A 14485-nucleotide genomic window follows, 5' to 3' on the forward strand; every position below is an offset into this window, starting at 1 on the left:
CTTTTCTATTTTACAATAAGCGTTAACAATGAGCCAAGTTACACATGCAGGCACAGGAATGTCGCCAAACGTTCTCGCTTTTTGTTTAAGATCCAGTTTACGATTAATCATTAATCGCCTGGTATGTTGGTGCTGGCTTGCATTCTCTCGTATATTATTAACTCTTATGTTGTGCAAGCCTTCATGTGAGCAAGGATTACAATACAGGACCAATCAGTGCTGCAAACAAACAGAGTAATGCCAAATAATTCAAAAATCTAATGGGGGAAATAACAGACATGCACTGTATCACACCGTTAAACTCTTTATTCTGTTTGCCTAGTGGTACCCAGAGGTGAAGCACTTCTGTCGGGACACGCCAGTCATCCTGATTGGCTGCAAGACTGACCTCAGGAAGGACAAAGAGTGTGCCAGGAAGCTGAAGGCCATGAATCTGGCTCATGTCACTTACATGCAAGTAAGAAACGTACCGTGTAGATGTTCACCGATTTCTGTAAACATGTTTTCACTGATGTTACAGGATACAAGAGCATGCACATTAACCAGAACCCATCACCACATCTAAAAGCTACAGAGCTCCTTCAGATACATGTTTTTTCCTTCTTCCTTTACTGATCGTTGTCTTCGCAGCTTTACAGTCTAATTCTTGCTTCTTTTCTTTTCTAAATCTTGCTTTGATTTTTGTTCATTTTTTTCCCTCACCCAGGGTGAGGAGACTCGCCAGCACATGAACGCAGAGCTCTACCTCGAGTGCTCGGCGAAGTATCAGGAGAACGTGGAAGACATTTTCAGAGAAGCAACGAAGATGGCTTTGGCCTTCAACCGAAAACAGAGGAATAACAAGAGGAAGAAGAAATGTGTTATTTTGTGAAGGACAAAAAGCCATAAGAACCCTCTTCTTCAGTGAGACAGATTGTGCTCAGTGTCCTGCAGAGATTGAAAGTTGGGGGCCTGCACATGTTCCTTCAGTGTTACAAGGAAATGACTGATGACACAACAGGAAAGACAATTTTGCAAGTTGCAACCTGGAGCTTGAAACACCCTCTTTTGGAGGGTTTTACTTTCATATGTTATGTCTAGTATTTTTATATATGTTTTTCTTCCTGGGGAATTTTGTACTGTTTCTACTTTTGCACTGTTATTTTACCAAAAACATATTTATTGGAGGCACCGAGTTATTGTTTGTATTGTGATGTAGCTTTTACAATCTAAAGGAGTGAAGGAAAAAAAAAAAAAAAAACAAAACCCAACTCATGACTGTTAGGTTGTTTTGTGGCCGTCAGTCTGAAGGCTTTACCAATAGCGCCCACTAGAGTTGAAAAACCATAACACGTAGAGCGGCTGCACAGTTTATTTAGGCTTTTATCACAAGTTGGACTGAAACAATGTAATGAATACAGTGAACACCTGTGAGAACAAGAAACGAGTTACTGTTCCTAATCAGGTGCTGATTTTACCATAACGGACACATGAATGAAAAACTCAGGGAACAAACTGCATTCTTGAAAAACAGCTACGTACAATTTTTTTGTGTTAAAGACAAAGTGTTTTAATCACATCAGATGTGATCAATTTCCCTCAATAATAAAAAAAAAAAGAAAAGAAAAAGTACACAGATACCGAGATTTTCTCCAGGAGCATGACTGCACAAGACATGACACAATCAATGAAACCATTTTCACAATACAAGTGGTGTTTTTTTGTCCCACCCTCCCCCTCACGTGAATAAAAAGTAAGGCATCAGAGAAAACTACGTGAAGCAAAGTGAAAGGTCTCACCATAAATTAATTGAAATATTTAATGGGTGTATGGGTCTGTGGGTTGGAATTAGAAAAATAATTGAATACATTTAAAAAAAAGTCATAATTCAGTATCAGTCTTACAGTACTGGTGCCAATAGCAGCATTTAATCACAACATTTCTCCAACATGTAACAAAATGGGAACTCAGCACAGTAACTGTGCCGCTAAATTTAAACTTTGTGAGGAAATGCTTGCTCACCTTGAAGCTACTTTTACACAAGCATAATGTTGCCCCATCAGTAAACCATGATTTGTGCATTTAACACCTTGTTAGTATTCTGTTAATGACCACATGAAATGTAACGTCCAAATGTAACAACAGTTCATCTGCGTCTTCTTGGGATTTAGACAAAGTTAAAAAAAAAAAAGTTATGGCTTTCGAAACCACTGCTTTCAAAAAGACAAATGATGTAGCGCTCCCTTTGCAGTCCCAACTCATCTGGAAACAAAACAGTAACAGTAAAGACAGAGCAGCTGCTCTCACTCGAGACGGCAGAGGGATTTTATTCCTCCACCCTTTCAGATCATTCTCAATACTCAAGTATCAGTTTGTTTTTTTCTTTAAGCTGTGGACCTACATTTGAGATTTTCAGGATCTAAAGACTAGTAAAAATACTAGCAGTAAAAATATTATCACACAACAGGGAGATGAGACAAAACGATAAAGTACAGCCTCAAACTGAAAGTGTTCAATTTTTTTGGGGAGACGTTTTGATCATCATTACTTCACAGAAGTATGAAGTATGTGCGTGACAGACGTTAGGTCTTCAAAGGCAAACTATTTTCTGTTCTGTTAAACGATGCTACCTTCCCTCATTATTTGCATATGATTTGAACAGAGGCTCTCCGTTAAAGTTCATGCACCGACACAAACACCCAAATAAACACACTCTCTTTCCACTCACACACATACAGGTTAAAGAGACTAATCTATCAGGTGAATGTCACTTTGTGCAGTGCTCATACGAACATCAACACAGTCATATGTATGTAAAAACATTTTTGTTAGAAACTTTGGCCGGAGGCTGCTGCTGCTGTCAAAGTCCGAGAGAAAACGGTGGCTTCAGCCTCGTCGTCTCTTGACCTGATCACACTCTGTTCAGTCCATCAAGCGATTGTGCGCATTGCTTCAAAATTACTGGCCCTTGAAGATGCCTCGCTGAGGTTATTCTCAGTCAGTTTTTTGGACCTTCTCCGGGTTTTTCTGAACTTTTTGGTGGACGACTTTTACCGTGGTGAGAAAGTTTCCCAGGAACAGGACGAGAAACGTTAGCGCCAGCATGAATACCTGAAAGAAGAAAAAAAGGGTTACATTTAAATACAAGTCATGGCATGTGCAGCTGTGGGCTTTTCAGACAGGACACGAAAATGAAGAAGACTGTTCTAAAACGCATTATTTCCTAACACTTGTGTTTGCTGACAGTTGTTGCTGTGATGAGGAAAATGCAGGCACAGCGCGAGCAAAGTTCAACAGATTGTAGGCGACACTGAACATGGCACAGTTATTAGTGTCAGACTGGGACTTCCCCGCACAACCATCTCTAGGGTTTACAGAGAATGGTCAGAAAACCGAGAATATACAGTAAGCGGCACTTCTCTAGGTTAAAAAGCCTTCATGTCAGAGGTTAGAGGAAATGAGACGGATGATGAGACTCTGATGGTATCAGAGTCAGAATTTGTAAACACAACTTTTAAAGTCCACATTTGGGGTCGTATTCAAAGTATACTGCTACCAGATATACATGAGGAATGTACAAATGAGATCCTAAAACAAGCGTTTCAAACATTTTCCTCTTATATAAAATTATCTTTGAGCTCTGCTTCAGCATGTCGGTTTGACATTTAAGCACTTGAACTGTCAATGCAATCCTTACCTGCCACTCCTTACAATCCTCATGTCTTGCCAAGCGGAACAAGGTCACCGAGTTGTACAGCTGCCAAAACTGTGAAAGAAGAGGAGGCATCATCTTTCATGATGTTGCTGCACAGACACGTTTCTTTGATATTTCTTTTAAAACCGCCTGGTCATTTTATGCTCTTAATGCCTTAATGTAAGGATCTTGTGCAGTCCTCCTGAAAAGTGCAATCAAGCAATAGAAGTTCTATATTAGATACAAGTAGAAAAACATGAAAACTTACATGGCCAAAAAATAGAAAAGGCAAAAGAAACGTGAGTCCCCTCCACATCCAAGATTGAAATCCCTCTGCAGAGACAGAAAAACAAAAAACAAAACAAAACATGACCCAAGTGACTGGAGTGCTCTCATTCTGATTTCACTGCTCAACAGCTTGACATTTGAGACGTTTGAGGAAGCAGATCTGTGTCCTCGGTGCTCCAGCGTGTTGGGACATCTGTGACCCTGCACGCTGATGTTAACAACTGCCCCCATCTCTCACCTTTACCCCATTTCCCCCACCCAGACATGGTGTTGCAGATGACTCAAACAACTGAAATGGTTATCATCAAAAATAGCTTACCCACTGTGAGGTCCAGCTGATTTCTCTCTCCCAAAGCTCGCAGTCTGTATAAGCAGCCGCTCTGGTAGTAGTACTGAAGGAACTGAACAAAGCCTGGAGGAGCAAAAAGATTAAAAATAATTATTCATCGCTGCACTTTATAGCCATGTTCTTATTTTAGAGCACTGATGGCAACAGTTACAACCAACAAACTGCAGCTCTCCCTGTGAGGTTTGGCTCAAAACAAAAAGTTCTACATTCGGTTGAATCAGTCAGGCAGACTTTTTTTTAATTAATACGCTTTTAAACATTTGACTTTTCACCCAAAACCCTGACCAGAGAGCACCCTCACAGAGTTGACACCTCATGAGTCTGCATATGATATACATAGCAACAAGTGCAACCGCCAGTGTGCCACGTGACTTCCCTTCTATACTCAGGTGAAGACATAGCAGCTACAATCTCATCATTTTCCATCACTGTTAAATAAACTGCTCTTTGTTGTAGTCCGGTTAGTTTTTAGGCCTTACTACAACCTTATTAAAATCCAACTATCAACTTTAAATCATCTGTATTATTAAAGCTCTTATTTAAAAAGGTTCTCACAAAGAACCTTTTTACAGACATTTACAGCAAGCTTTGCAAACACAGATCAAGTCTAATCCCAGACTACAACAAAGATTTAATGAAGATCTTCACTGACAGCTTTTTATTTTTGTGGGACTCAGCTCAGTCCAGTTGTATGGCTCCATCCAATGAGTTGTACGGTTTAAGAGTAAATATACAGACACATAATACAAAGAGACACGTTTGCAAGAGCAGTTGCAGACACACTAATAAATCTTAGCTGCCTACAAATGGAAAGGAAAAGTATTCAAATCTAGTTTTTCCAACATCATTGTGAACATGAGATACTATGACATGACTTTCTAAGTACTGTATTTCTTTGTAGTATAAACTTGTAAGTCATCACCTTTAAGTGCTGCCCCATCCTGAAGTCATTCAAAGTTTTAGTTTTATTGGGGGGTTATGTAACAAATTTGGTTTTGCAAGTGACCTGACCTTGCCCTCTTCTGGCACAGTGTGGCATCACACCACAGTGTGACTGCATGTCAGCGTCCGACATGGGAACATTCGAGGGAAAATAATGATGAAAGCATCTGAAGTTTGTTCTTCCCTCTCTGGGTCCTCAACTAGACCTTTGATTTACAGAATGTGTGTCTGTGTGTGTCTCTCTCTCTCTTGTTTTTTTAAATTAAAATCCCAGATTTTAGACCTTTAGCTCAAGTGCATCTTCTCTCTCCATGCACAGTTTTACTCATTAATTGGATGAAGGGCAGAAAATATTATTTTCATCCATTAAATATCACAAAAGTCAAATAAAATGTGATAGAAGCACCAGTCTGACAATTTGCTTTTTTACATTTCTTTTTGTTTACTTCCACAAATTTGAATAATCAAAATATATTTGTATCCGTCTCCAGGAAGACACCCATATTGCCAACTATTGATCCAATTGGTAGTCATTTATTTGGCACTGTGACAGCTTGGTGCCTCAAATGCGATGAAGTGTGGCAATGTTTGACAACACAACAGAAAACCATGTGAAATTAGAGCTGGGCGATAAAACGATAACGATATGTATTGCGAAATAACTTTTTCTCGATAGAAAAATTAAACTATTGCGATAGGCCTCATCTCTCTTGTCCTCTTAAAAAAAAGAAAAAAAGAACACCCAATCCAAATGAAGTAGCAGAGCCGAACCAATCACAGCCACAGCGTCACGTCACGCGACTTGTTATGTACAGCACAAGTGCCAAGGCGCACATGTGTATTTGTTTTTGCAGCCGGGCCGCCCGGGTAATGAAGGAAATGAGTTTGCCGACTAGAGAAAAGTCAACCGAGAGCGTGAGCGAAGGTTACCGAAAAGAAAACCGATGATGGTTCCAATGCCGGAGAGACTGTCGAACGGAAGGGCCACAGAAGTTCCGTAGTGTGAAGGTATTTCGGCTATTTCAAGTCTGACAAAAAACAGAGTAGCGCGCACTGTAAATTGTGCTGAAAGCAAGTCTGGAAATACAATAAAGCGGTGCATGCTCAATCTCTGACTGAAAACGCTAATTCGTCATTCGGCTTTTGTCAGACTAAAGTAACTGTTAAAACTGTTTGAAAAGCTAAGCTATACAACAAGGAGAGATTGAGAATTTCCTTTTAGTTCTCAGTTTATTTGATATTGACAAAAGTTAGTCAATTTTGTCTGTTCTTCTGTAAAACAAACTAAGATTTATTTTTAGAATTAATATTTTGTTTCTAAGTGGAATTGACAATTTAGTAGTTTGTTTTGTTTGTTCTATTTTGAAACTTAAATGCTTTAGCGGCTGCGTTTTGTGTAGTTTGCAATATTTGCCTTTATTTATCTAAAACTGAAGTCTTATGTTCCTTAAGTACATCTGCCCTGTTGAACTTATTATGGGAAATAAATATTTAAATCAAAACAAGCTGCAGATTATTTCACATTTTACTTTTGAGCAACGGCACATTTAAATCTTACAAATATAGTTATTTGGCTTATATCGTGATATATATCGTTATCGCCTGAAATGAAAAAACATATCGTGATATGAAAAAAATCTTATATCGCCCAGCTCTATGTGAAATGGATTATTTGTTATTAGGTTCCTTATAACAAACAGCAAAGGCTTTCATGCTTAAAACCCCTTTTTTAAACTGAGGTTTAAGTCAACCCTAAGTACTTTTAGTACTGTATTTCATCTATACTTTTCAGTGGTGTGCCTGGATTGCTCTGTCGTCATAATGTAACTGAGCTGTTTAGGTTGGACTTTGAGCTATTAAATCTTGAACTGTTGCTTTAATGAAGCGTTGGCAGGAGAGTCGGAAAAACAGAAGAATACCTGCTGAAGTTCTGAGCAGCAGAATCAGGAAAGATGAGAGGTTTAAGAGCCTTTGACTATGGCATGGTTGTTTCTGCCAGACGAGCTTGTCTGAGTATTTCATAAACTACTCAGCTGCTGTGATTTCCCCCACATGACCATCTCTAGGGTTTACAGAAGATGGTCCAAAAACGAGACAGCACCCCATGTGAAAGCTCAAATAACCTCAAACTGGTTTCTTGAACATCACTATGAGTTCACTCTACTCAGATTACCTCCAAAGTCATCAGATCTCAGTCTAATAGAGGACCTTTGTGATTTATTGGAACTGAAGTTTTGCATTATGTATGTGAAGCTGACAAATCTGCAACAACTGTCAATACGGACCAAATGTTTCGAGGACCTTATTGAACCATAGATGCCATGAAGAATTCTGCCCTGAACGCAAAAGGGTTCCCAACCTGGTACTAACATCTGTATCTAATAAAGTGGCCAGTGAGTGTACGTAAATAAGCCAATTTGGATACATCTTACTTTGATAGATGGAGAAGGCAAGAAACTGGCTCCTGAACATCTGATACATTGGTCCTTCTGGCCTGAGGAAAGAAAAGAACTCATTCACATTTCCCAAAATAAAAACAACATGATGCTGAATCAACAAAGACAATATCTCACCATGTCAGCATAACACCTGACAAGAAGGTGGAGACATAATGGTGAGACACCCACCACCCTTTGATCCTGAAAAGAAAAAAGGAGGAACTTGAAAATTTTCCCAACTAAAAATCTTCCGTAGACAAAGGCTTTAATTTAAAAATAGCCCACTAAAGGATAAATCCTCTGATAGTAGCAACACACCTGGAGCCGTTGTTTATGAGGATGCTTTCCCTTATGGTCAATGTGCAGTAGTACCACACCAACAAAAAGTTGAAGATTTCATCAGTGACCCTAAACAAGGCAGAAAACATCAAATAAGAAGCCAATCCTTAATAAGATAACACCATCAGTCATGCTTCGAGGGGAGGGAGGTTCTCTCACCGACAGTTTAGAAAGAAGAGGCAGGTTATTGCTCCGAACATCAGGATTATTGTCATGCAAAGCTTGAACTTCTCATACTCGTCTTTGTAGGCAAATCTGTGCGCATAAACGGAACAAAGAGATGATAAGAGACTGACATAAAAACCAATCTGAACCCACAGCCTGAACCTGCTTTTGAGGCTAAAAGGTGATACATACTTTGCCTGGTTGCTGAGAAGTGTTACATTCACGTTGCCCAGGACCAAATTCAAGTATAGTCTTAAAACGGAAAAAAAATGCAAGTTAACGAAATAAAGCTTAGTGATTACAGCAGATCTCTCACTGACAACAAATAGTTCTCACCCATTTTTCTTTGGCAAATATGCTTCCATGTCAAAGAAAACATTTTCTTTATCTTTTATTTGCGTTTTGATGTCAGTTATTAGTTTCAGCTCTTTCTCATCACACGTCTGTGCACACCTGTAACGAAAGCAGAAGGGCAAAATGAGAAAAGACGAAGGATATTTTTCATCCTCCATGATATCACTGAAATCGAAACCAGATAATTTAAGTGCTTATTTTAGTTGTGGGAATCCATCGACTACTTGCTTGACTACTTTAATAGCAGGTGTACTTACTTGGTTAAACTGTGCCTCAAGTCTTTCAGACATTTCCTCTGTTTACTGATGGCGTTGCTGCAAGTTGCTTGAAGACTGGTGAGCTCTTCCAGTTTTTGTCGGTATATTTTGTGAGTTTCCTGTGAATAAATTAAATACATGTCTGGTTAGAAACATCTGCTGACACGCAGAAATGAGGATTAAGCACAACCAGCTAGGACTTAAAGATGAATACAGCCACAAATTAATCACTCAGGTTTACTTGCATTCGTAGCTACACTGTCATCACTTTGTCCCCATCAAAAAGGATGAAGCATCTGATATATATATATACACACACACACGTTTAAATTACAGCTACTGTGTCTGTCTTTTACCTGAAAGCTTCAAAAACAATTCTAAATTAGGAGTAAATTACATCATTGGGAAACACGAACTACAGTTCAAACAATTAGTAGACTCCCAAAATGTAAAGAAAAATGTCCTGGACTAAACACTGAAAACTGATGACACATCCATATATATTCATGCTTCTAAGTTCTTTTATCATTAATTACGTACCCATTTTTATTCATCCTATGTATTTACTCATTCTGTTCATTTATTGTCATTTTAATCCTGAGAAAGTACAATGAAAGTTTGCCTATGTATAATGACAATAAAAGTTCATTCATCCATTCATGCTGAGAGAGACTCACTATCCTCTGAATCTTTGACCCTTTAATACGCTGTTCTTCAGTGAAACAGTCCCCGTAAGCAGATCCTATTGTTATATATGTAAACCACATGCGAGTTTGCTAATCAGGGGTCAGATTCCTATCCCCCTTAGAGCCAGTTGAACTCCCTTTGTTGTACCTCCATACCTCACAGGTTCAGATCTAATCACCCAAAGGTTATCTTCCTCAAGGCTGAGCTTATACCTTTTGTCTTTGTTCATCACCTACACGTGAACCAGTGGTTCTGAATCGGCACACCTTTCCTGTCCCACTCTTTTACTCATTAAGCACACCATCATAGGAAACCACAAAAAGCAGGACTGATCTCTTCAAGAGAACATAGTAATTGGTTTAATACTTGTCCTCATGGTGAAATATTTCAAAGTTAGCTACATCACAAAAAGTAGGGAGATCTTCCCAGTATTTAACAGGAAAAAGAAAGCAATCTACATGCAGCCGTCATTCATTGTGTTTCTGCAATCTTTGTTTTATCACATGACCATTTTCTGACATCAGTTATGATGAGGTGCACATGACCTGTTAAAAGGATGGGTTATACCAGTCAGCCAGTACTGAGCACATGATCTAAGTATGCGTTCATTCAAACTGACATGAAAACAATGTAACATCTGTTTTAAATCCCTCTATGGGTCTGGCACCAGTCTCTCTCTCAGAGATCATATAATCATCATATACAGATAAACAGATAACTCAGATGCTATGCAGCTGGCCTTCTGTTCCCAAGATCAATACACACAGGAGGAATCAGCTTTTAGCCATCGTGGCCCCAGTGTGTGGAGGTGAATAACTCCATCTCAGTGGACACTTAAAAAAACAAAACAAAAAACAAACCTTGACTTATGTTTTGTAATTGAAGTGGGCTCAATATTTCGGTACGTCTTAACCATTTACAACATTTTTCTTTTAGAGTTTCAAAATTTGTCACATTTGTTTAAAGTTGTGTTTTAAAATTCTCTAAAGAACTGCAGCTGTTTGAAAGAGGTAAATAAAGCTGAAATATAACAGCTATAATATAAACGGGAAGCGGTTTCTGCTCAGCTTCAGATCCACGTGTGCATAAACTGTGAGGTGTCACAGAAACAGAGATTTTAGGTGAATAATACAGTTTCTTATCTTCATTTTGTTCCAAGTTAGCCAACTATGGCTAACGTGAGCTAGCGTGTCAACTTCACGATGGCTGCTGATGCCCTTAAGGACTCCTAAATAAATCACCCAAGCCAAAAGACCCAGAAGCTACTTTGTGAAGCCACTTTAACCTCTGCCTCAACTTCGGTAGCAGTGATTTAACATTAATAAATAGGACAACAATGCATTGTGCGGTTAGCTAACTTACTGTAGCAGCTTATTCGCAGCAAAGCACCCTAGCCCCAAGAAGACTGTTGCTAATGTTAGCGGTTGCAACACAGCGATGTTACAGTAAAGTAAGATAAAATATAAACGCACGGCAAATATATTGCATCCCTCGGATACTGCTGCCAACAGCGCACTTATTGGCTAGATGCTGGGTTTACGGATGACCTGAGAATGAATGACGAATAGGAAAGAGACAGACAAACTGCTACAGCCCCTGCATGTCTCGACGCCACACTACTCCTCCTCCTAACCTAGCACAAATGATACTATACTCGTTAAAGAGTTTTCAGTCACCTGTAATTGTTGATATTCCTCATCAATTTCCTCCCACTCCGCCTGAAACCTCGGCTTGGACATTGCAGTGTTGTAGCTTATTCAGCGAAGAAGACTCTTCCACAAGGCTTTTCACCCACGGGCTGCTCCTGCTCCGGCCACTCAGGCGAGTTTTAACTGTCCTGTGTAGAGCATGCGCACTTCGTAAACCGCCGTCACAACCAAACGTCGTGGTTTACAACGGATGAAGCCATCAAGTAGTAAATAAAAGAAACTAACGGCAGATTAAAAAAAAAAAAGACTTGTGGATCAAAAATGACATCCAGACACGTTCAACTCAAATTTTTAAATGGCCTCTCAATTACATTTATAAGGCACCAATAACTGTACACATTGCTGTTGCTAGGATACAGCATACAAACTTGCTCTCCTGCTGCTGCTGGTCAGCATTGAAGTTGTGTACGGCTAGTAACATGTTTTCTTAATTTCCTCGTTAAATTGATGGCTTTTGTTTGGCTAAGTTTGCAAGCGGATTCAGTTTCAGTAAGTGATCCGCTTGGAAACACCGCAAAGGTACAATTACTTTGCTTTTTTGCTTTTCTACTTTTCTATTTTACCTGTAATGCTAACTAAGCTGGAGAGCTTAACTAGTTTCCTTAGATGACCGTGTGGCTACTTTTCTAAATAATAAATTACAGTGTTGTGAGTGACAGTTTAAAATACTGTCAACTCTTCAAAGAAGGGCAGTGTTTTTTCTGTTGTATGAATTTGGTGACATGTACTGCTTAATGGGTATGGCAGCTTGTTTGTGCCACTAACAAAACATTTTTTAGCCATCTATCAAGTCAAAAAAAATAAAATATCAATTTACTAACTTAAACATGAGAAAATAATTTTAAATTTTGAGTCACTAAGTCGGGATTTTGAGATAATAACTTTAAATTTTGACTTATGGATGGCAAAAAACTACAAATAAAAAAAATATTTGTTTCCATTTTCAGTGGCAGAAGGACAGCAAACATGTTTTGTTTTTCCACCCATTCATCCATCCATTCGCTTCCGCTTATCCTTTTCAGGGTCGCGGGGGGTGCTGGAGCCTATCCCAGCTGTCATAGGGCGGGAGGCGGGGTACACCCTGGACAGGTCGCCAGTCTGTCACAGGACCAGTGACAGACTGACCATGTTTTTTTTGTTGTTTTTTTTTATTTCATTCTAATGCTTACAGGTTTCATCAAGCTACCACCAGCAATGCCATTTCTCAAAAGACCTCCAACTACTCCCTCATTGTCAACACTGCTGGACATTAAGTCACAGAAATGTGGACTGCGGCACACAGTTTTCTCACCCAGTGGAAACGAATACACCGGGGAGTGGCAGAACAATAAGAAGCATGGTGAGATATAGTTTTTCGTCAGCTTCCACTCAACTCCTGAGAGGTTTGAAGTAGTGCAGCTGTCATGTTTGCTTGTTTGTTTATTTATTTCTATAAGGCAAGGGAACTCAGGTTTGGAAGAAGTCTGGTGCCATTTATGATGGAGAGTGGAAATTTGGAAAACGTGACGGGTATGGTACCTACAGCGTGTTACTCCCAGGATCAAAGAAGTATGTGAAGAAGTACTGTGGTGAATGGACAGATGGAAAGAAGGATGTATGTATGTGACATAATGTTTCACATGCACGCTGAAAGACATATCGGTATGTATGGTCAGTCATGTATTTGTCCACCTTCTCAGGGGTATGGCACATACTTTTACAATAACTCATCAGTGTACGAGGGGGAGTGGAGCGAGGACCAACGGAGTGGCTGGGGAAGGATGTACTATGCAAATGGAGACATCTATGAGGGCAAGTGGCTGAAGGATAAGAATCATGGAGAAGGAATCATTATATTTTGTAAGAGAAAATTTTCTATACATGCATGTACATCGAAACTAGATTATAATTTGGATGTTATAATATGACTTTCTAATTTCTGTTTAAGCAAATGGAAACAGATATGAAGGTAGCTGGCGAGAGGGCAAGAAGGATGGTCGTGGAAAGTTCTACTACTGTGACAAAGGCCAGCTGTATGAAGGCCTTTGGGTGGATGGAGTGCCAAAATGTGGGACCCTGTCTGATTTTGGGAGAGATGGAGCACCAATGCCTGCAAAATGTCAGATTCCAAAGGTACAGTGTTGCAACTGACTGTTACAGCCATGCATCAAAATTAAATTACACGACTAATTACATTACACTGCTTACATGACATAATCATATAAGCACTGACAACAAAGCCCTGCTCCATTTGTACTACTGTGCATGAAAGCGTGGACTTATCTTCTATTTTCAGGTACACCTGATCGATCCACAGCTGGTTTTAAGGGAAGCCGAATCAGCTTACCTTGGCCAGTTCTGATAAACAACAAGAGGATCAAGAGCAAGTTTCCACTTCACCACATGCTTGCTGATAAAGAATTTTAAAAAAGCATAATGAGTTTTCAGTGTGTGTCCCTTTTGTCACACAGATTATTTGTCCTTGTCAGAGGGGCAAAATCCTTTAATCATCCATTAATGTGACAAATTTATCTGTTGCCAATTAAACGTGTATAATAATTGATCATAAAGGGAAAAAAATGCCTCATCAGATTTTACATATATACCTCTTAAGATTGAAAACACTATGTTGGATGACTTAATACAAATTAAAAGAGATTGTCATATGATAAATTCAGTGTTACACATCCATCTGTTTGTCATATGGTGTCTGATCACACTTTAGCCTTGAGTGTGTAAACCCTTGAGAACTTGTAACTGACACACAAGCCACATTATTCAGTAGAAAGCAGTCATGCTTTGTTCTGTTTATAGTTTGTATAGTTGTCCTAAGAATAAAACACTATTCCTAACAACCAGTCTGTAAGAGGATGATCTTATGCTATGTTTACCACATCTAAACCTTGAATAATAGTACTGCCTCTCAAAGAAATACAAAAAGATAAAATTTCACATTATTCTATATTCTTTTTTCTTAATTTTGGTGATTATGGAATATAGATGAAAATCAAGAATCCCGTATCTAAAATTATTAGAATATTTAATTTTGAGTTTGAGTAAATTAATATTTAAACAGTATAAATACAGTGTATCTCACAGTTTAGTTCAATACCACCAACCACAATCATGTGGACGACTGCTGACTTGACAGTTGACTAGATGATGATGATCATCACTGCGCATGAACAGTGAGCCACAGGAAGTCATTGTTGAAAAGGCTGGCTGTTCTCGAGAGTGCTGCATCACAGGATTTAAAAAGTTGACTGCAAGTGTGGCAAGAAAAGGTGCAAAAGAGATAATCACGT

At 39.0% G+C, this 14485-nt stretch overlaps 3 protein-coding genes across 9 annotated transcripts in view; 2 read left to right on the forward strand and 1 right to left on the reverse strand.

The window, feature by feature from the left end:
* rhof (ras homolog family member F) overlaps window positions 1-1597 on the forward strand; it is a 6995-nt gene extending 5398 nt beyond the window's left edge. For all 3 annotated transcript variants that reach the window (XM_019361108.2, XM_019361107.2, XM_003453847.5), the window contains 2 exons: window positions 323-457; window positions 707-1597. In XM_019361108.2, coding sequence (XP_019216653.1) covers window positions 323-457; window positions 707-871 — 300 coding nt within the window. In that variant the 3' untranslated portion in view covers window positions 872-1597. The remainder of the gene's footprint in view (window positions 1-322; window positions 458-706) is intronic.
* On the reverse strand, window positions 1338-11307 carry tmem120b (transmembrane protein 120B). 2 transcript variants are annotated; one of them, XM_025909145.1, is made up of 12 exons: window positions 10855-10992; window positions 8806-8924; window positions 8531-8647; window positions 8387-8446; window positions 8189-8284; window positions 8009-8098; window positions 7826-7891; window positions 7685-7746; window positions 4281-4373; window positions 3942-4006; window positions 3677-3745; window positions 1338-3090 (listed from the first exon to the last, which is right to left on the reverse strand). In XM_025909145.1, the coding sequence occupies exons 3-12, from the start codon at window positions 8557-8559 to the stop codon at window positions 2974-2976; spliced, it is 747 nt and encodes a 248-aa protein (XP_025764930.1). In that variant the 5' UTR covers window positions 8560-8647; window positions 8806-8924; window positions 10855-10992; the 3' UTR covers window positions 1338-2973. The 2 variants fall into 2 exon arrangements, with proteins under 2 accessions (XP_025764930.1, XP_005470329.1); XM_005470272.4 differs by lacking the exon at window positions 10855-10992 and adding an exon at window positions 11169-11307 and having other exon boundaries at window positions 1573-3090.
* On the forward strand, window positions 11185-14035 carry morn3 (MORN repeat containing 3). Of its 4 annotated transcripts, none has more exons than XM_005470274.4 (6): window positions 11185-11313; window positions 12373-12540; window positions 12638-12795; window positions 12881-13040; window positions 13129-13313; window positions 13477-14032. In XM_005470274.4, the coding sequence occupies exons 2-6, from the start codon at window positions 12396-12398 to the stop codon at window positions 13540-13542; spliced, it is 714 nt and encodes a 237-aa protein (XP_005470331.1). In that variant the 5' UTR covers window positions 11185-11313; window positions 12373-12395; the 3' UTR covers window positions 13543-14032. The 4 variants fall into 4 exon arrangements, with proteins under 4 accessions (XP_005470331.1, XP_005470330.1, XP_003453934.1 ...); XM_005470273.3 differs by lacking the exon at window positions 11185-11313 and adding an exon at window positions 11456-11606 and having other exon boundaries at window positions 13477-14035; XM_003453886.5 differs by lacking the exon at window positions 11185-11313 and adding an exon at window positions 11539-11720 and having other exon boundaries at window positions 13477-14035.
* Window positions 14036-14485: the final 450 nt, after the last annotated feature.

This window comes from Oreochromis niloticus, linkage group LG7 (genome assembly GCF_001858045.2).
Source record: "Oreochromis niloticus isolate F11D_XX linkage group LG7, O_niloticus_UMD_NMBU, whole genome shotgun sequence".
In the NCBI taxonomy this organism is placed as follows: Eukaryota; Metazoa; Chordata; class Actinopteri; order Cichliformes; family Cichlidae; genus Oreochromis; species Oreochromis niloticus.

Bases quoted from the DNA above. Each gene is read 5' to 3' on its own strand.
- tmem120b (XM_005470272.4), bottom strand. From the start codon at position 11,231: ATGTCCAAGCCGAGGTTTCAGGCGGAGTGGGAGGAAATTGATGAGGAA. The intron at 8,648-8,805 runs GTAAGTACACCT...CTTTCGTTACAG, and splicing joins TTGAGGCACAGTTTAACCAA to GTGTGCACAGACGTGTGATG. The intron at 3,091-3,676 runs GTAAGGATTGCA...TTCTTCTTTCAG, and splicing joins AGGATTGTAAGGAGTGGCAG to GTATTCATGCTGGCGCTAAC.
- morn3 (XM_005470274.4), top strand. From the start codon at position 12,396: ATGCCATTTCTCAAAAGACCTCCAACTACTCCCTCATTGTCAACACTG. The intron at 12,541-12,637 runs GTGAGATATAGT...TATTTCTATAAG, and splicing joins GCAGAACAATAAGAAGCATG to GCAAGGGAACTCAGGTTTGG. The intron at 12,796-12,880 runs GTATGTATGTGA...CCACCTTCTCAG, and splicing joins GGACAGATGGAAAGAAGGAT to GGGTATGGCACATACTTTTA.